The 21,849-nt window shown below is 45.4% G+C and overlaps 1 protein-coding gene across 2 annotated transcripts in view; it reads left to right on the top strand.

Annotated features, from left to right (window-relative positions):
• The first annotated feature begins 717 nt into the window (after nucleotides 1-717).
• The window catches only part of MMRN1 (multimerin 1), a 65,964-nt gene continuing 44,832 nt past the window's right edge, over nucleotides 718-21,849 (top strand). For both annotated transcript variants that reach the window (XM_083756370.1, XM_083756369.1), the window contains exons 1-2: nucleotides 718-1,547; nucleotides 18,477-18,596. In XM_083756370.1, coding sequence (XP_083612496.1) covers nucleotides 1,009-1,547; nucleotides 18,477-18,596 — 659 coding nt within the window. In that variant the 5' untranslated portion in view covers nucleotides 718-1,008. The remainder of the gene's footprint in view (nucleotides 1,548-18,476; nucleotides 18,597-21,849) is intronic.

Raw genomic sequence — 21,849 nt, 5'->3', positions numbered from 1 at the left:
GCTCAGTCCCTGCTCCTGCCAACCTAGCAGTTTGAAAGCACATCAAAGTGCAAGTAGATAAATAGGTATCACTCTGGCGGGAAGGTAAACGGCATTTCCGTGCGCTGCTCTGGTTCACCAGAAGTGGCATAGTCATGCTGGCCACATGACCCGGAAGCTGTACACCGGCTCCGTCGGCCAGTAAAGCAAGATGAGCATGGCAACCCCAGAGAAGGTCACAACTGGACCTAATGGTCAGGGGCCCCTTTACCTTTACCTTATTGTATTTTAAGTCCATTTATTGTGGGAGCCTTTTTTTGGTTCAACTGCACCATGTGGTCTATGGTGAATTCGGCAACGGAAAATTTCTGTGGCACCCCCTTTCCCTTGATGCATATTTTGCTTAATGGTTAATCCAGTCCTGTTGTGGACTGTACTTCACTGGAGGTTTTTAAGCATATCCACTCTGGCCTCAAAAGAGTGCAAAAATAGCTACAGTGTGAGCAGGGCTGCATCTGGGCCATTGTGGCAGAGAGAACAGAGTGCTGCTTGGGAACTATTTTGCATGTACTCAGCATAGGGATGTGGTACTTTAGGATTCCATCATATTGGGCAGGTCTCTCATGTTCTTTGCTGCTAACCAACGTCAAAAGGAAGTTACTCAGCACTTCTTATTCCCCACCCTTGAAGCAGTTTCATGGACAGTATATTTCCACGTTCGCATTGTGCCATTATTCCTCATCCTGTAGCTCCAACAAAGGCAGCCCTCTTTGCTTTCCCCTACAACATACTGGCTCCAGAGCTCCAAGAGGTCGCAGGTCACAGAGGAATCCATCGAAACAGGAAAGAGAGCTTCCTCGGTCCAGCTTCAAACACTCAAAAACCTGTTTCCTCTCTCCGCCACAAATAAAATCCCCAACCGGGGATTCACTGCAGGTTCATTGTGAAAGCAGCGGCTTTGAGACAGGGAAGCATCCTGAGTCTTCTATATATGAGAGAGTCACTGCAAAGTTCTCACAAGCCAAGAGAATGAGGGAGGTATTCTTGCTGTTGAGCTTGCTGGCCTCGGGGTGCAGCAGTGCAGAAGTCGAAGCAACCAGCACACCTGCGGTAGAGAGCGAAGCGGAGAGCAGCCACCTGGGCTTGACTTCACCTGAGACGCAGGACCTCAGAAACGTATCGGCAACCTCCCTGCCTCCTACTTCAGAGAAGCCGGATGCTTTGCTGAATGCAAGCCAAGAGGAAGGTGAAAAGCACAGCTCTCCTCTAGCCACGAAAGAGGCACAGGGATTGCAAACTCCATCAGAGCAGAAGACACCCTTGGCCCTTACCATAACTCCTAGCCCAGGGAATAACAGTGACGGCGGTTCTCCCAACGGGAAGCGATTCATCCTGCCTAGCAATGCAGGGGTTCCTCCACCATACCATCCTTGGAATCGCCTTCCTCCAAAGGAAGTTTCTGAGAAAAACCAAGGGACTACGGTGAGCAGGTCTTCCAGACACTCAGAAGATAGCAGCAAGCAGAATGCAGATCTCAAAAAGCCCAGCTTTGAAACCACCAGAGGAAAGTAAGCAGAACCGTTTAACTCTCCCCCCCCCCTCTTTGCTCATTGTACCTAGAGAACCCGACTCAACTCGTGGCATCCTGTGCAAGGCTCCTTCTTGTGCTCAATTTGGCCTGAATTCGGCCTGAATTCCTGGGATAAAGGCCTGGAAGTGTCCTGTAAGGTCATAGCTAAAGAGGGTTGGCTGCTCCAAATTGACAAAGTGCAGTGATGGGAGGAGTGGCTGTGTTCCTGCAAGTAGTTACAGTGTTTAAATCCTGTTGATTTCAGTAGTTACAGTGTTTAAATCCTGTTGATTTCATCAGGAGATAAGGCTGATCCACCTATGTGCAGGATTTCAACGAGAGTCTGTAGTGCAAGGTATTGCAGTATTAAAAAACAAAACAAAACCAGAAATTTAGTAAAGGGGAAAGAGGGGTTTAGGAATGTCCTGTCCTGTGCAGCACCTGGTAATTGACAAATGCTTTATTGTTGCATTGGCAACATACAGAAAGAACACAGCAAGCCATTGTTTTGAGGACAAACCATGGTTTAGAATCCTAGATCCAAGTTACGGTGGCCAAGTTATGCACACATTGACCACACCCCTCACAAGCCCTGCTTGGCACTCTTGACTGTATTTGCCTGATTTGAATGCATATTCTTGCTTACCGGAATGGAGGACCTCCCCACCTGGGGTGTATGGGGTGTTCAAGGAGGGGTAGTAGGGATTGGGCACACATTGTGCCCCTTCTGGATAATATGTTGACCTTTGGTCCCCACCTGACACTCAGCTCTCATCTGTGGCTCCCAGAAGCTGTCTACATGCGACAACAGCACACCCCGGGAATGGCTTCATTTGGCCGGCTAGACCAGGTGAAGATAGGCAATGGGTTTTGAATGCTCGATGAGTTAGAGTTGAGAGCCAGTGTGGTATAGTGGTTAAGAGTGGTAGATTCGTAATCTGGGGAACCGGGTTCATGTCTCCGCTCCTCCACATGCAGCTGCTGGGTGACCTTGGGCCAGTCACACTTCTCTGAAGTCTCTCAGCCCCACTCACCTCACAGAGTGTTTGTTGTGGGGCAGGAAGGGAAAGGAGAATGTTAGCCACTTTGAGACTCCTTAGGGTAGTGATAAAGTGGGATATCAAATCCAAACTCTTCTTCTTCTTCTTCCCCTGCATGAGGAGACAGGCTCCAGCAGATTGAGTGGACAAGACCAATAGTGGGTCCAATGGTCAAGAAGGCGTTTTTTGTATGTGCTGTAGTGAGGGGCAGATGGGGTTTGTCACCCTGGGAAGGTAGCAGTCTAGGAGAAGGAAAACTCTGATCCTAAACCTCTGCTGCCTTGAAAGACATCTTTGGGAGAAGTAAAGGCTAAGGAGTAAACCCTACACAGATCTGGAGTGGAGTCCCTTAGACTTACATCTCCTTCTGGTAACTCCTGCAGCCAAGCTGGTGCCAAACGTATTGCTCTGCTTTCCTTTGGTCCACATTAGTGAGGCTGAGAGGGGGGTCTTGTTGTCTAGGCAGCCCATACACACGGCCCAGGCTTGCACCTCAGAGAGGTCACTTCTGCTAACACCACAGTTTGACTTCACCCTCAGAGGCACACTCCACTGTCTCTCAAGACAAATAGATGCCAGCAACCACTCTCTCCTCTAAGAAACTTAAGATATGATACACATGGCTGTCTATTTCTCTCTCTCCCAGCCTTTATCCTCATAGCAACCCTGAGAGGTAGATTACATTGCGAGGTGGCGATTGGCCCAAAATCATGCAGTGAGCTTCATAGCTGAGTGGGGTGTTTGAACAGATGCTCTTATCTAGAATTAGACAGATGACATCGTCAGATTACAACTCCCATCCTCTCCATTCAGCACGGACAATGGTCAGGGATTTGTGGGAGTTGGAGTCCAACAACAGCTGGAGGGCACCACATTGAATACCCCTGCTCTAACCATTACACCACACTCCTGGGTGTTAATTCTAAGTTGTTTAAAAATCTGAGTCATTTAGCTTCTCTCAGGCCAGCGATCCAATGAATGCTTCCTGGAGAGTACATTCCATTTGACCTAGTGGGATCTACTTTGGACATGCATGGAACAGCTCCAAAGAAAGATGGATGCAACCCATTCTAATCACCCACTTTTTTATTTTTGGAATGCATTTGCCCGAATTACATGAATAATGACTATGTGGCAAAATTAAGCCATTTGTTCAGATGGTATGTGCAGGGACAATGTGTACAAATTATAAGAGCATTGAAATGCTTAGTGTTTCCCCCATGTGCATTTTTTGCTGTTTCTGCCTGCTGAAATAATAGCATTATATTACAGAAATAAATTTAACACTATGAACCAGACTGGATATTAAAGGACTATACGCCTGGAGATGAATCCAGCTTTGGAAAACATATTAAAATGTTCCAGAACGGAGCAGAAGCCCACGGCTTGCACACTCCCATGTTTTGTAGAGCCGTGGTAGGCACCACAGGGAAACAGATGCAATGCAGGGTGTTAAGTTGGGGTACAAAGAACAAAAGATTTTGGTCACTGCAACTTCTTTAGCCCCTGACTGGGGAAAGTGTGATTAATGGAGAAAGTGAGTAGAGACGAGTTCTTCCTCCTCTCTCATAGCGCTAGAATTTGTGGACATCCAATGGAGATTATTGTTAGGTGTGCAGGACAGATCAAAGAACAATTTATTCACAGTGTTAAACTATGGAACTCCCTGCCACTTGGATGGCTCTAAAAGAGGATTAGACAAAGTCTTGGAGGCCAAGGCTATTAAGAGCTACTAAAGGTAAAGGTAAAGGGATCCCTGACCATTAGGTCCAGTCATGGCCAACTCTGGGGTTGCGACGCTCATCTTGCTTTATTGGCCAAGGGAGCCAGCGTACAGCTTCCAGGTCATGTGGCCAGCCATGACTAAGCCGCTTCTGGCGAACTAGAGCAGCGCACGGAAACGCCGTTTATCTTTCCGCTGGATCGGTACCTGTTTATCTACTTGCACTTTGACGTGCTTTTGAACTGCTAGGTTGGCAGGAGCAGGGACCAGCAACGGGAGCTCACCCCGTCGTGGGGATTCGAACCACCAACCTTCTGATCGGCAAGTCCTAGGCTCTGTGGTTTAACCCACTGTGCCACATGCATCCCTATTAAGAGCTACTAACCATGATCTATTATCATGCTATTATCATGCCCTCCATCAGCGCTGCTGAAAAGCCACAAATATTTGACTTCTTTCCAAATATGTCCACTGCTGCTGCCTACAAGGCCTCTGTAACTATGAGTGAGAGATTGAGATTGCGTTTTTCCCTCCCTCCTCCCTCCCCTGTCCTATCTCCTTTTGTGAGGGCAAGGACTTTCTCGTTGATATTCGAAAGCTGCCCTGGGAGCCTTTTTGCTAGAACTTTGCTCCTAGTTTAGTTTCGTTTAGTTTATTCTGTCTCCCTGCTAAGCACAGAATAAGTCAGTCTTCCCTCAAGCAGGTGCTTTCCAGCTCTTTTCGACTGCAACTGCCACAGTGAGCATGATCATGTTGGCTTGGGCTGATGGAAGTTGTAGTCCAAAACCTCTGGGAAGCACCAGACTGGGGCAGGCTGCAATCAGGCCCCTTGGACCTCTCAGGTGCAATTACATTACAAACATTCCAGGTAATCTGGCAGCCTTTCGTTCCGCCACCTTTTCATGCGCAGGGAGAAGGAGGTGTGATACAACCTGCTGCAGATAAATCAGAGCTTTTTTTTTTTTTAAGGGATGTTAATTGCAGAAAACACACACCCGGTGGCTTACAAAACACACACAACCAAATCTAAGTACATGTTTTCCAAGCTTCCCTCATGCAGGGAAGATTACTGGGTATCATCGTGACATTGTGTGCTTGTTGAACAGTGTGAGAAATGTAGAGCCAAGAATCTAATTTGTCTCTCAAGACTCCTTTGACTGTGAAGGTGATGCTTAGCTATGAGATTATAATCACAGGGGGAGAAATATTTCTTTCTGATCTGGACCATCAATAGAAGCCTGGCAGTGGGTTGTGTTGGGGTTTTTTTGCTTGTTTGTTTTTGCCATCTTCCAAAGTGCTGCTGTTTAACATGAAAGCAGAGAACTCTTCTCTCTCAAAGCTACCAGAAGTGTTCCTACTTTCCTTCTTGCTTCACTCCCAGCACCAAATTGCAAACTTTAAGAACTTTTCTGCACACACGCTTCCATTCCATTCACACAAGGTATCCTAATGCTAGTGAAGGCAAGGCCTTTTGTTCCAAACTCCTCGACTCTAGTGATGCCGCACACCTGCTTGCTGTGCTTTGCAGAAGACACACCTGCCTCATCCAGCGCCATTTGCATAACGAATACCTCACAGATAAGAAATTTAATGAACACTCCAAAAAAAAAATCAATGCGCAGAAAGGCCTGTGATAAAGGTTTTTAGAAAAGGAAATGTGACAAGGTGCATCCTTATCTTCTGAGAAGTAGCTTCTTACGTTGCCACCTGTTGGAAGATGAGAGCAATTTTTCATGCTAAGGAGCTCAAATTGAGCATGTTCTCCTGGTTAGGAGTCGCACATCTTAGAGCTGAAAGTTCCATCATCCTCTTTAATAATAATAATTTTATTACCTGTCCTTCGCCAACAGGTCCCAGAACCAAGTTACAAGAAGTTAAAGTTCAGTATTAAAATCAGTTAAAACAAATTGCAGTTACAAGGGGCTTGGGAGGGTCCTTTTAGAACTTTATTGTCTCAAAAAGTGAGGATGCAAGAGGGGAGGGCCAAAGATTCAGGAAGCCCCCTCCTTATCTGCCTACACACATTATTGCCTGTTTTGTGGTCCTGTCACTAGGGATGGGCAAACTTTTGCTTCTTCTAGCTTCACATTTAAGATCAGTGCATCCTATTTCTCAATCCATTTGTGATTTTTTATATATATAAAATAACTCATTAAAAATTTGTTAGGATCTTAGGGTACATTTCCCCTCTAATGCACACATTTTGGTAGGCATTTTTTTTACAAGCAATTGCCCCTAATATGGAACATTTGGAGATGTTATTTTCACATTTTAATGCAAGCTTTCCCCAAATATACAGATTTGTGTATACTTCTTTTTGCTCGGGAACCACCCTGTAAATTTTTGAGAAATGCAAATTTTGCAGGATAACGGCATTTCTGTCCACATATTGTAATGGGAAGTGCAAACCGGGTAGGTCTGCATTAGAGTGCAAGCTGAACTGAATTTCTCCCCTTTCCTTACTTGACGCAGGAACACAGGAAGCCACCTTCTATTAAGTCTGACAATTGATCTATCCAGCTCAGTTTTGCCTACACTGACTGGCAGTGCTCCCTTGGATTTCAGACTGGGGTCTCTCCCAGCCCTACCCTGAGTTGACAGGGATTGAAACGGGGACCTTCTGCATGCAAAACAGAAGCTGTGCCACAGAGCTATGGCTCTGCCCCTAATAATAACTCCAGAGTGCCAAGGCGAATAACCCTTTCTCTTGCTTGGCTTCAAAGCAACATCATGCCTTGATAGCTGAAGCCAAATCAGAGTGACGGTAATGCATCCTACTCCAGCTCTGGAATCTTGAACAGGTGAAGAAGTCTTCTAAGTTCATAACTGGCTGATTTTAGACCCTCTGCTATAATAACAACACTAACACTAACACTAACACTAACACTAACACTAACACTAACACTAACACTAACACTAACACTAACAATAACAATAACAATAACAATAATTTATTATTTATACCCCACCCATCTGGCTGAGTTTCCCCAGCCACTCTGGGCGGCTCCCAATCAAGTGTTAAAAACAGTACAGCGTTAAATATTAAAAACTTCCCTGAACAGGAATCGCCAGATTAACTCCCCTTGATCTTGCAAGCCTGAGAATGGGCTGGAAAAGAGAAGCGGGTGCCCTTATCACCTGCTCTTTCTGTAATTTGTGGCCCTTATGGTTTCTGTGTTTCATATAAGTGCAAAATTGTAACTTGATTTCCTCCCACCCTCATAATCAAGCAGTAAATTGTTGTAAACTGCTCTGTGGTCCTCGAATGAAAGAACGTACGTATATTTAACCAACAAATAAAATTGTATAAAGTAAATCGCTAACTAGACATTGTACCATATCCTAAGATCATTACAGTGAAGAGTATTTCAAAAATAAATATCGAGTAAATAAACACATTTATTAGCTCAAAACCTGCATGCCAATTCACTGTCTCAAAGCTTCAGCCTTAAACGCCCTTCATGTGTGCGCACTTGTCTCGAAAACAGCAGTGGTTGACTCCCACATTAAATTTAGCAGTAAAGTAATTCCCTGTTGCACTGTTTACATAGTGGGTTCAGTTTGGCTCAAACCACTGCTGTTCCTCTATTTTTACGAGCCTGTCAATGCTGAAACCTAGCATCACTCGCTCCCACCCAGCGTCACAGTCGCCCTGTGAATGGCTCCATGGCAGTGCCAGGTGGGTGCTGTATTAAATTTCCACAATGCAATACAAAAAGAAAGGAAAGCACTGGGTGACTTTGCCAGGGCTGTAAGAGCATCCCTTGCCTTGTCCTGACTCCATCAACCCTCCCTTGTCCACACTTGCATCAGGAAAACCATACAAGGGTGGGACCCATTGAAGTAGATCGGCCAGTGCAAAGACGTTTGGCTGTGCAGTGCGACTTTCTTTCGTTCTCCTCTCCCCTTGCAACCTCTAAATCTGTTCTTGGTTTTCCCCAGTCCTCTGGAGTAGCTTTGGGGAGGGAAGAGGGTGTACATGGGGAGGGAAGAGGGGGGAGAGGTTTCATTGCACAAGTGGAAATCCTTGCACTATCAGATCTGATTCATTGCCTACCACCCTATGTCTGTCGCATCAACAGCAAAGTACTATGGAGACCCAGTAAGTGCTCAGAGTCCCACTGTTGAGGCTGGGTCCTGCAATGGGATCTGCTGCCTCCAGCTCTATTGCCATAGTTGCTCCAGAGGTGATGGAAACTGGAAGAGCATCTTCACGCAAACCTTAGCAAAAGAGGTACCTCTAAGGATCTTGTTCTTTGGGGCTAGACCGAGTCCAATACAGGACTCCAGAAATGGCTTGAAAGCAGTAAAGAGATTTGATAGCTGAGCACTGACACTTCAGGTATCAAGAGCAATACCCATTGTTTAGAGATCAAGCAGAAGAGTCCTGTTGAACTCATGCTCTGCTTGCGGGCTGCCAATAGGTATCTGGTTGGCTCATGTGAAAACCTGATACTTGGCTAGACAAATCTTTGTCTAGCAGGCTCTTCTGGAACCAAATGGCAATTATAGCAATCAAGGGAATGGAGCAACTATCCTCTGATGAAAGGCAACAGCATTTGGGGGCTTTTCAATCTTGAAAGCCGATGGGTTATGGGAGAATTGATAAAAAGTATATAAAATTATGTACGGCGTGGGAAAAGTAGACAGAGAGAAGCTCATAAGACTAGACCCTTGTGTCACCCACCCAAGGGAAATATACTTGGAGTCAAGAGTGGATTTCATGCTCTTTATTCTGCTCATAGTGGTGAGGAGAAATGGAAGTTCCCCCAGAATGTCTGCTATATATATACATTATTTACACAATGGCCCCCACGTGATTGGCTAATTCCGGGATTCTCCTGTAGGCCAATCAGGTTGCGGATTCCCTTCCACCTGGAGCTGGATTGGGTGCCTCCTGTGGACCAATCAGACTGCTGGATTCTGGATCCTATTGTTCTAGGACCAATCAGACAGCTACATTCTGAATCCTATTGTTCTAGGACCAATCAGACTGCTGCCTTTTGGATTCTATTCAACTCAGTACATAACACCAAGGAAGCTGAATTTTAGAACATTCAAGACAGGTGGAAGGCAGGTCTAGGGGAGCACAACCAGTGTGGTCACACAGGGTGCAGAGCTTCTTGGGCACTACGGGGGGTGGATTTCGGTGTCACAATTTGAACCACAATTTAAAAATAAAATAAAATAAAATGACAGCATCCTGGATACAGGAACCAGATGATTCACCATCCAAACATTATAGCTGCTGCATGGACAAAGGGAACAAGTGATGAAAGAAAAGAAGCGTTTGCCACAATGTAGTACAAAGTGTCAAGGCCTCAAATCCTGCAGAAAACACATGTTATTTCCTTTCCATGTTATTAATTATGTAGTACAACCTGTTCTGGAGCAGAAAAGCAAATTCTTGGCAGTGTACCCTGTGAGGCGACTCATACCTGAAACCTTTAACCACTGCTTATGATTTGGCCTGGTATTCCTAATCTGCCTCATACTGGGTCTGTCAGATATGAGGGATAGATGGGTTTGGTTCTCTAAGCAACATTTAAAGGAAATAAAGGCCATTTAAGTTATACAGTGGTGCCTCGGGTTAAGTACTTAATTCGTTCCGGAGGTCCGTTCTTAACCTGAAACTGTTCTTAACCTGAAGCACCACTTTAGCTAATGGGGTCTCCTGCTGCTGCTGCACCACTGCTGCGCGATTTCTGTTCTCATCCTGAAGCAAAGTTCTTAACCTGAAGCACTATTTCTGGGTTAGCGGAGTCTGTAACCTGAAGCATATGTAACCTGAAGTGTATGTAACCCGAGGTACCACTGTAATAGGTTTTTGCTGGATGCTACAGAGGTCCCGTTGCAAATTGTTATGCCTGTTCTGAGGTGTTCTCAATGTGAGATCTTCCAGATGACACCTCCTAGATTTTTATTGTGTTAATAAAGTCCAACTGACCCAAACCAGAAACCAGGCATTTAATGTCACCGGTCCTATGCTGCTACCCTCGCTTTTACTTTCTGTTGATGACTTTCCATTTATTTTAAAAGCCAGCAGGCCTAAAAAATAATAATTCTTGAGCAGCTGGTCTTTTAGCTCTAGTCCTGTGTTGCTTTTAATGGGTATTGTCTATGCCGCTGTACCCCTTCCCTAATATTTTGTGATAGGGCAGTATTTAAATACTTCTACAAAGAAATACGTAGCAGAAACTGCACCCCTTGTCCACATAGTGTGGAGATGCCCAGTTGAAAGCCCATTTTGAGTTAGTTTTGGAAACCACACTACATTTCAAAAGCATGTATGATTTTGTTATAAAGGTAAGGTAAAGGACCCCGGATGGTTAAGTCCAGTCAAATGCAACTTTGGGGTTGCAGCACTCATTTCGCTTTCAGGCCGAGGGAGCCAGCGTTTGTCCACAGACAGCTTTCTGGGTGATGTGGCCAGCAGGACTAAACCGCTTCTGGCACAATGGAACACCGTGACGGAAACCAGAGAGCATGGAAATGCCATTTACCTTCCCGCCGCAGCAGTACCTATTTATCTACTTGCACAGGTGTGCTTTTCAACTGCTAGGTTGGCAGGAACTGGGATAGAGCAACAGGAGCTCACCCCATTGCAGGGTTTCAAAGCACCCACCTTCTGATTGGCAAGCCCAAGAGGCTCAGTGGTTTAGAGCACAGCTTTAGCGCTGAGGGCTGACCTCATGCCCCCAGCAAGGGGGCATGCGCCTGCCCCAGACACAATGCGATCACACGGCGCATCAAACAGTGGCAAAGCCTGGCTACATTTTCTAATGGATCAAGGGTAAGGAGCCTGCAGCCTGGGGAGCAAATCCACCCCCCGACACTGATTTGCAGCCTAAATGTTTTTGGGTGGTGGGAGCTATCTTTGAACTCTAATCCAGAGTGGTGTTTGAGAGCATTTGCGTAGAAAGTAGCCTACCCTTTGTGCAAAGGTAAAAGTTTCATGGGTGAGACATGGGTGGAGCCTAGGACTTGCCAATCAGAAGGTCGGTGGTTCAAATCCCCGCAACGGGGTGAGCTCCCATTGCTCGGTCCCTGCTCCTGCCAACCTAGCAGTTCGAAAGCACATCAAAGTGCAAGTAGATAAATAGGTACCGCTCCAGCGAGAAGGTAAACGGCATTTCCGTGCGCTGCTCTGGTTCACCAGAAGCGGCTTAGTCATGCTGGCCACATGACCCGGAAGCTGTATGCCGGCACCCTCGGCCAATAAAGCGAGATGAGCGCCGCAACCCCGGAGTCGGTCACGACTGGACCTAACGGTCAGGGGTCCCTTTACCTTTACCTTTAAAAGTTTCATAATTGGCTCCAAACACTTTTGGCTCCAACCCTGTCCACCACTGCCTTGTGGCCCTTGGGAAGTTGCACAGAAAGGAATGCAGCCTTGGATCGGAAAAAGTTTCCCTGCCCCTGTGATAGGCAATGGGGCATCCCCCCCCCCCCAGTGCAGCCCTCCCCACAGCGACTTTCATCCGGTGATGTTTGTTCACCACTTAGAGAAAGAATTCTCTCTGAGCTGTGTGAACAATAAAGTTGCATAAGACAGTATACTGTATATATAAAAAAAACCCAGTGCATTAAAACAGCTCAGCAATTAAATTCAAGGCAAACACACATCCAGAGCACAGCAGGAGACAAACGGCGCATGTATTGCTTATCCATTAAAAACTGTGCTTTCCTCCCACATCTCTGCTGCTGTTCAGACAGCAAGTTCAGCCGCCCCATCACACACTATTAATTTATCACTGCGCTTAGTATGCCATTAGGTCTTCCGCAGCTGCAGGGATTACAGGACCTGGTTTGTTTGTCGCTTGTTTGCTTTTTTTGCAAATTCGCGTGTGTTTGCATGACATGCAATATCAACTTGCATGCAGGCAAGAAATCTGGGGGTTATTGCATCAGACCGCTGTAAACATGACTTTGGTGTTTCTCCTGCTAAGAACATAAGAAGAGTCTGCAGGATTAGGCCAGCAGCCTATCTAGTCCAGCATCCTTTTCTCACCCGTCCTGAGGTTTCCAGCAACTGGTATTCAGAAGCATAATATAGTGGAGGTACTATCAATTGCGTTCCGATGCTGTGGGAGCAGAGAACTCAAAAGGAGAAATAGCTCTATAAAACACTAATATGACACCATAATTCAACTTCCTATTGCTATTATTATTGAATATAAATTTATAGAATTATAGAATTAAATACAGAATTAAAATATAAGAACTTTTTGCAGAGCCTAATATAAGAATATTGAAAGACTGATATGATTGTGTGTTAGGGAAGGTTGCCATCTGCTGGGTAATTTTAGGAACACATGAACCATGAATCATCATAGAATTGTAGAGTCGGAAGGGACCCTGAGGATCATCTAGTCCAACTCCCTGCAATCAGTGGCGTAGCGTGGGGGGTGCAGGGGGGGCCGGCCGCACCGGGTGCAACATCTGGGGGTTAGGGTGAGGGGGTGCAAATCCACGGGTTAGGGGGCGCAAATCCATGGGTTAGGGGGTGCAAATTACTTGCCTTGCCCCGGGTGCTGACAACCCACGCTACGCCACTGCCTGCAATGCAGGAATATACAGCTGTCCCATATGGGGTTTTAACCTGCAACTTTGGCATTATCAGCACCACACTCTAACCAACTGAGCTACTGCTGTGATAGGAAGACCAACCTGAAACCATTTTGATTCCCAAACTGAGCAAATGTTTTCTCTGCAAGGTCAAAGGAAAATGGAAAAGCCTCCCCATTGTCTTTTCCTTCACAAATCCTGTCTTAAGATATGAATAGCGTGTGAAGCTGTGACCTGGCTCAGGAACCACCGTATTTTTCGCTCTATAAGACGCACCAGACCACAAGACGCACCTAGTTTTTGGAGCAGGAAAACAAGAAAAACAATATTCTGAATCTCAGAAGCCAGAACAGCAAGAGGGATCGCTGCGCAGTGAAAGCAGTAATCCCTCTTGCTGTTCTGGCTTCTGGGATAGCTGTGCAGCCTGTGTTCACTCCATAAGACGCACACACATTCCCCCTTACTTTTGACGAGGGAAAAAGTGAGTCTTATAGAGCAAAAAACACGGTAAGTATTTATCATTACAAAAGACTGGCCAGGCTCACGAAGCTTTCCCCACCACTTACCTCACCTGCATGCTAGAAAAAGACGAGCCTGATAACTTTTAAAAGATGCTCTGAAAGTGCTCGGAGCCTTTGACATCTGAGCTGTATATTTTCAGAACCCATCCCGTATTTTGTGGTTGCATTCTCTGTAATTTGGAAACTTTAAAAGCTGTTTTAATGTTGCGTTTTAAGTTGCTGTGAACTCACTCTCTGGACTTAGGGTGGGTAATAAATTAAAAGGAGGAGGAGGAGGAGAAAGAATATCAACAATAGTATCAGCAACTAGTGCAAATTCATAAAGGAAGCTTCAACACACATTATAATAAGTGGGAAATCATAAGGAATTGCTGAGAGAAAGTAGGGGGGAGTGCTGATTTTGTTTCTGCCCCCCTTCATTTCCCATACAATGAATTGATTGTTGGGGGCGGGATCAGGGAAAACTTTATCTGAAGTAAAACTGGGCGAAAACCACCCCGTTTTTGCAGGGTCACTTGTCTCCTGCAAAAATGAGGGGGGTTTCAGAGGCCCTCATGTTATATGGCTGTGGGTGGGTCTCTGTGTGTTTTGCCATGATGGATATGAGTTGATAGAGCGTAGGGCTGGGCAAATACATCACTCTGAGGCCGGATCTACACAGATATAAAAAACGCTATGGAAATGCTATGGAAGAAAACCCACTATAATATATATATATATATATGCAATTAGCCATTGAGCTTTACACCGCCACCTGGTGTCACATTTTTGTAACACACATAATGTGTGGCTGACTCCCTATTTTCCCTCTCATTTTCGAAGTCTTAAATTCCAGTTCTTCTTTGCGTTGTTTTTTTAAAATTTTAAAATTCCTCATGAAAATTAATCTGCATCTCAATGCATCAATGTGTATCTTTTCCTAAGATACACATTTTCTATGCAATTTTTGTGTCTATATGCATATTTTTTTTTGGCACACTTTACCACATTGTATGGCTCCTGGCCAAGCAGTGCACAAGATTCTAAGGTGTCTTGGAACTCAACCAGGGTCTGTGTTCTGTTGGGGGAAATGAGGCACGGTGGAGTCTGCGGTGTCTTTGAAATACGATTTATTTACACATATTTACACTGGAAGCTTTCAATGGAGAGAGAGTTCACAGCATTCACATCTCAGGAGCAGCCCATCCTTCACAGCAGCACAGCACTGGATTCTCAGACATCTCCATGCTTCTTTCCCTGCCTGCCAAGATGTTTCTGGCCTTCACAGCAGCTCACAGAGTCCTTCTTCCCCAACCTCGAAATTTCACATCACACACCCACCTCCTTGGCAACCTCCCTCCTCACCAGCAGAGCCTCCTGCCTGGTTGATGGTTTCCACTGGTGAATTAATGACTTGCTCCCCCCCCCCCACACCTTTTGTCACTTTTAAAGACTTCTATCCCAAGTGAGATAGAAAAGCCTGGAAAGGTAGCTTAGCCTGTATTTTTCATTGGCCTGACATTCTCCCTCCCATACTCCAAATATTACCTGAATCCTAAAGGTAAAGATAAAGGGACCCCTGACCATTATGTCCAGTCGTGACCAACTCTGGGGTTGCAGCGCTTTACTGGTCAAGGGAGCCTGCATACAGCTTCCAGGTCATGTGGCCAGCATGACTAAGCTGCTTCTGGCGAGCCAGAGCAGCGCATGGAAACGCCGTTTACCTTCCCACCAAAGCGGTACCTATTTATCTACTTGCACTTTGACGTGCTTTCAAATTGCTAGAATGGCAGAAGCAGGGACCGAGCAACGGGAGCTCACCCCGTCGCAGGCATTCGAACCGCCAACCTTCTGATCGGCAAGCCCTAGGCTCTGTGGTTTAACCCACAGCGCCACCCGCATCCCTCTACCTGAATCCTCCCCTGCCTTAATTTCTAACATTACCTAACATTCTAACCCTTGCACCCCCAAACTCTGCTACGCCAGACCTGTAACAATGTGCATTTTTTGTACACCTTGTTTGCTTGGAGAATTGCATTGCGAAACTGGAAGAAATGTGGATTTTGAAGGAAGGTTGTGTTTCTTGTTCATATTGTTTTGGAAAGTTTGGATAAGGTAGGCTCCCCTTCAGACCTGCAAGCTGGAAAGAGTCGGGCTTTTCCTCCCTCGCAGGTTCAGGCAGGAATTCAAGGCATTTGCTCTTGGCAAGAATAATGCTACTATTACTAATAAATCTGGTGAAAGATGTTCTCATTTCTCATTAATAAAACTTCACATGACTGGCGCAGTGGTGGGGAGATGAAGAGAATGGGGGCGTCCAGCCAGACTCAGCCAGGGTGGTCCAGGGATGCTGCAGGGATGCAGGCTGAGATCGATGGCTCCAAAACACACCAGCTTGTACCCAGTTAGGTCCTGTGCTGCCAACTGCACCATATGTGCAGAAGGTATAAAAGTCTAGCCAACCCCTTAAGCCAGCAAACAACACTCCCTTTGGATTCTAGCACCACAGCCCGCCCTCCTAATATTCTTTTGCTAATGAGCATTCAGATTATCTCATTTCCCCCCTATCCTTGCAAGCTTGCTTTTAAAAAGAAAGGATATGGGTTGTTGGTTATTTCCCCCCTCCTTCATCACCTTGCTTTCCCAAATGATCATTGTTATGAATGATCAAGCCTGGCTCCATGGGGTGATTTGGTCAAGGCATTTGCCAATGCCCCAAGGCAGCTGCTCCAAAACGCATCAGTGTCAGCATGTAATCGATGAGTTATGCCTGCCTTGCCAACTCTGGCATATGCACGGAAGTCTGGCCAATGCAAAGGACCCATCATCAGGACACCGTCATCCGTTTTTACTTTGTACCCAGGAAGATCGGAGGCAGCCGCTTCCAGCCGTGTGGGGTTCGTAGGCAGAGTGCTAGGCTTGAACTGGGGAGAACCTGGGTTCAAATCTCCGCTTGGCCGTCAGGCTCACAGGGGACTCTGGGGCTGTGTCTCAGTCTGACCTACCTCACAGGACTGTTGTGAGGACGATGTTGTGGTGGTGGTGAAACAATGTTTAATGCCCAAAACTCCTTAGAGGAAGCATTATTGTTAAAGCAGGCATGTGGAAACCTCAAACAAAAGGCTTCAAAGTTCATTTGAAAATGTGTTTTCTTGAGAGAGAAGACATTTCGAAAAGTTATTTTGTGAGAAAATATGTTTGAAAATACACATTTAAATGTGCATTTAAATGCACATTTTCATACAAAGTTCTTTTTTGTAAGAATTCAGATAAATGTGGAAACAGGATGAAATAGTGAACAGAGTTAAAAGTGTTAGATAGATGATTCACTCATTCCAAGCCTGATCCAGCAAATAATAATAATAATAATAATAATAATAATAATAATAATAATAATAATTTAAAATTGCCATATGCTTTTTTCCTTTTCCTTTTCTAACTCCAAGGGAGAGATATTTACCTACTTCCCTTCCCAGCTAAACACATGGAAAGTGTGTGTGTGTGTGTGTGCATCTTATCTGCTGCAATGTTAGAACTTTCTCTGAAATGCAACCCCAGTGGTGTGATATTCATAATATTGATGATAATGATGATGAAGACGATGATAATAACAACAATGGTAAATTATTATAGCACATTTTTATTTCACTTAAATTGCTTCTTCCTGACAACGCCAGAAGGAAAAAAGGAGCGAAAGGGACAGGGGAAAAGAAAATTACCCTCAAATCACATCTATAGGTTTACTGCAGGGAAAAGACCCAAACAAAGCTTCATACAGAAATATTGATTTTTATATACATGCATACCAATTAAAAAGAATTATTGCCCTGCTGCAGTTCCCCTGGAGCCCCCACAAAGAATGGAAAAAGAAACATTAAAGGGACTAAAGGGGAAATGCATTGGCTCTGAAAACCATTACTCAATAGCTGAAGAGCGACCTTGTCAGAAAGTGAAAGCACAGCAGTATCCTTACATTCCAGGGACAAACCCAGGTCGGGGTGGACTTTAGTCTTTCAAATTTGAGGGATGTCCTATCCAAGGCTGAAGTTCAGCACCCTCTCACCTTTTGTTCTGCTCAATTTATTCTGTCTTCATTGAGAAGCCCTGCAGCGCCCCCTAGGCTCAGCACCCAGGTCGCGCTGCCCTAAATCTGCCTTCGCTCTCGTGGCGACTTTGAATGGGGTCTTGGAGGAGTTTGGATTTGATATCCCGCTTTATCACTACCCGAAGGAGTCTCAAAGCGGCTAACATTCTCCTTTCCCTTCCTCCCGCACAACAAACACTCTGTGAGGTGAGTGGGGCTGAGAAACCTCAGAGAAGCATGACTAGCCCAAGGTCATCCAGCAGCTGCAGGTGGAGGAGCGGGGAAGCGAACCCGGTTCACCAGATTACCAGTCCACCGCTTTTAACCACTACACCACACTGGCACCTCCAACTCCTTCTGTCTGCATATTGTCACCAGAGTCATCACAGGTTGTTCCGAGAGAAGGCCAAGCTCTCCAGGCACCTTCCTATGCCTGCCCCGTCGCTGCAGTGTGATGTATCGCATTAAAAGGGAGGGAGATGCGTCGCCAACAAGGAGACAGATTTGCGTAAAATTATGCAAACTGCTTATCTAGATCTCCAGATGCAAATTTGGAAAAAAATTGTAGAATTTAACTAGAAATGCAATACATATTCCCACACAGTGACCAGGTATCCTCATGCCCACCTAGTTAGTTTGCCGAGGTGATAACTGTTGATGGGCAACATCAAGTCTCCTTTGACTTTCCCTTCGTTTGGTCCTTTTATCTTTTATCCAAACCTGCAAATAGAGGACTGCCCTCTGTAAACAAGGACACACATCTTCCCTCAGCAAACAGCTGCATCGAGGGTGGAGCCTCTGGGAGGCTTGTTGACCTCCCTTGTTTCATTATCCCTATTTTGTAGGTGGAATTCAGAGCACAGTGAGGACCAGCAACTTGTCCATGACACTCACGGCATATGTAGCAACAGACAGTCACAGCATGGACTGTTCCCCCAATTCCCATTTATCTTTTTTTATTTATGATATCAATTGTGTACATTTTTGCTTTCCCTCCCTCCTATTTACGCAGGAACTGGTGTGCCTACGTTCACACAAGACTCCAGCCCACCATCGTGGTTGACAACATAGAAACGTATGCATCGGGCAGAGCCAAGCCATGCACCTGGATTGCAGGACCCTGCGGATCAAGGTATACCTGTCTTCCACCCTACCCATCCCAATGGATTCCGATTTTTATAAGCTTGCAAAGTGATGAATTGGAGGACTGGTCCATTGCAGCACACAGTCCTTTTATTAGGTAGAAATTGATTGGCCCAAGGTCATCCAGCTGAACTTCATGGCTCATGACGGATGAGAACCCATGTATCCCTCACCAACATTCAATGTACGAACCTCCACACAATCCTTTGCTAATTGTTGTGTGACTTTCAGCTGATCCTAATATGGGTATTTTGCCGTGTAACAACTTAAGAAGGGGCCTGCTAGATCACAGAATTGTAAAGTTGAAAGGGACCCGGAGTATCTAGTCCAATCGCCTGCAATGCAATTATCCCATACAGGGATCGAACCTGCAACCTTGGCGTTATCAGCACCACACTTTAACCAGCTGGGCTATTCAGTCAAAGACCAAAGGCCATTGAGTCCAACATAGTATTTTCACGATGGCCAACCAGATGCTTATAAGAAGCCCACAATTAGGACTTAAGTGGAAAAGCCTTTCCCCTCTTGTAATTCCAGCAACTGGAATTCAGATGCTCCTACTCTCTCTCTCTCTCTCTCTCTCTCTCTCTCTCTCTCTCTCTCTCTCTCCTCTCTAACACACACAGAGAGGGGGGGGGGGGAAGAGATCAGATCAGCACAGCTGCCTACAGACTCTCTGTGTGAGCCTGACTCCCTGATGAATTCCTTGTGCATTTCAAAACTTACCGTACTACTGCACCACTGGTGAATTTCCCCCTGTACCTTCCAAACCTGTTCCAAACACTCACCATTTCCCACTAGGTGGCAGGTTTGCATATACCTAAGAAACAACAGAGGCATCGAAGCAATTTAAAATCCAGACCATCTCCTCTCATAAAACTCATACCCTTTTTTTTTCAATTTTCAAGTCTCTCTTGCTCAATCTGAGATATTCTCTGACCAAGAATGAGAAGAGAGAGGGAGAGGGAGAAGGAGAGGGAGGGAGGGAGAGAGAGAGAGAGAGAGAGAGAGATTCCAGAGCCATTTTGTATTTCAACTGGGCATGGATTTGTGTCTCAGAATCTTTTCTTCTTTGAGTCAAGTCAGGCTATAGTATTAGTTTTAGCTCAGATTTTAACTTAAAGAGCTGAGTACAGTATAACAGATTTACAACCCAAGGCAATCCGAACTGGCAATTTGCAGAGCAGTATATATGTGAAAGGGACTTTAAGGCATGATGAGGAAAAACCTTTGAAATACTCAGCTGGCAATCGACTTATCTTTACAATGGCATAGTACATTCACGTAATTTTGCTTACTCATTAGCACATGGTAATCAGGAGTTTCTCAACAGGAGTTTCAGCATCAAAACCAACACTCAGTTCAAGCATAGCGGTGGGGTTATTTCTTACATCCGAATGCAGGAACAACCACATCTAAGAAGGAGACCCTCTTTGCACATTATGCTTTGTTCTGCTTGTGTTTTTAGGTAATGTGTGAATTAGACTGGACTTTCCTTCATTGGAGGCTTTTAAACAGATGGCCATGTGACAGGGATTCTTTAGCTGTGATTCCTGCATTCAGGGAGTTGGACTAGATTTCTCTTCCAACTCTACAATTCCATGATTCTATGAGATGTACATGTGTTTGTATCATAAAGATGAGGGCTTTTTTTCCAGGCAAGTGTTTCATCAATAAGGGAAAGGGAAGCCCCAATCCAACAGGGCTTATGTGGGAGAGCAGCAGCAGCAGCAGCAGCAAGTTAGCCTTCCAGGTCCTGTTACTCTGCCCATGTGAAGACTTTCTTGCCAGCCCAGTGGCCTCCCAGCCATAACTATGAAACCCCACCTTCTTCCACAGAAGCCACATTGTAATAATACCTCTGTGACTCACCTTCCACACATATGCCCCCATTACAGACATATCCTTAGAAACAGCCAAAATAATTTACAAACAGTACAAGTGCAACTGAACAGAGGTTTTAAAAAAACATACAGAACAAATGCCTGAGGCACAGATCTTTTCATTCAGCTGGAAAACCTACTGACAGCATATAATTGCTGTGAGGTTACTGCTGTGGTTTTAGCATGGATTCCAAGGCCAAGTTTTGTGTGTTTGAGTTTTTAATCAGGCTCAGCATAAATGGATAAAATGGATTATAATGTATAACAGGCATTGACTGGCAGAGGTTCTCCGTGGATGGCAGATGCCCTTCCACTAAGCTACAGTGCCTTCCCCAAACAAAACATGGCTGCTGTACTACTTGAGTGCAAAGCCATAACTCACACACTGAGATGTGTGGACACCAGGTACCCACAACTTGTGTTTTGCATTGTGAGATTCACTTGGAGAGCTATAGCCTTCCAGTATTCACCAGGGATAACTAAGTGCCCTCCAGACTAACTAACATGACCCATGGCCAGGGCTGATGGGAGCTGAAGTCCAACAACATCTGGAGGACACAATGATGACTACCGCTGGCATGGGCGTTATAAGGCAATAGGTTCAGACTGATGTCCTGCAAGTTCCTTGCCATGCATTCCAGATGTCAACGCCACAAGTGTGTGTGCTTCTGCATCGAAGGCCATCTTAAGCAGACCCCTTTGGTAAGAAATAAGTAGGAAGACACCTAGGAAGCAGTTGGGTTTCAGAAATCTCCACGTTAATTATGTGTTCCTCTAGAAAACCAAGAAGGTTCCGGGGGACTCACTTGAGCGGAAGCGTTGAGTGGACATGAATATTTTGGAACTGAATTCTGTGCTCTTAATGACACGTATTTGCTGGGCTGCTTATTCATAGTCATGCTGAAGCGCAAGGCATAATTTTAGCTACTTAAAAATGAATATTTACCCAGTTTGCCCTTAGCCCACTGCACTCCCAAGCACTCATTTTTGCCCCCGCGAAGGGAATGAAAATTCAAACAGAAACCTCTATGGCAAGGATTACAAATAGGATGGCTTTTTATGTAATTTGCTTTTTAATTTAACTTGTTGTTTCCCTCCTTTCGTTTTTAATGAGATTTTCCTTCAAGTAAGGAATGAGCACCATCCATTCCTATGGTATTTGTCACGGTCTTCTGGCTTCTCAAGGAAGAACCTGCATCCTCCTTTCTCTGCTCCATAAAGCAACTGGAGCAAGGACGAGTCAGACCAACAGAACATGATCCATGCCAGGGATGGGGAACCTCTGGCCTGGGCTCCACAGATGGCCCTCTAAGCTCTCTCTGTGGCCCCGGGACTCTCCCCAAGCCACACACCCTTATT

Source organism: Podarcis gaigeae, assembly GCF_964106915.1.
Source record: "Podarcis gaigeae genome assembly, chromosome: 9".
Lineage (NCBI taxonomy): Eukaryota > Metazoa > Chordata > Lepidosauria > Squamata > Lacertidae > Podarcis > Podarcis gaigeae.
The sequence above is the reverse complement of the archived record's forward strand: the minus strand, read 5'-3'. Positions and strand labels throughout refer to the sequence as shown.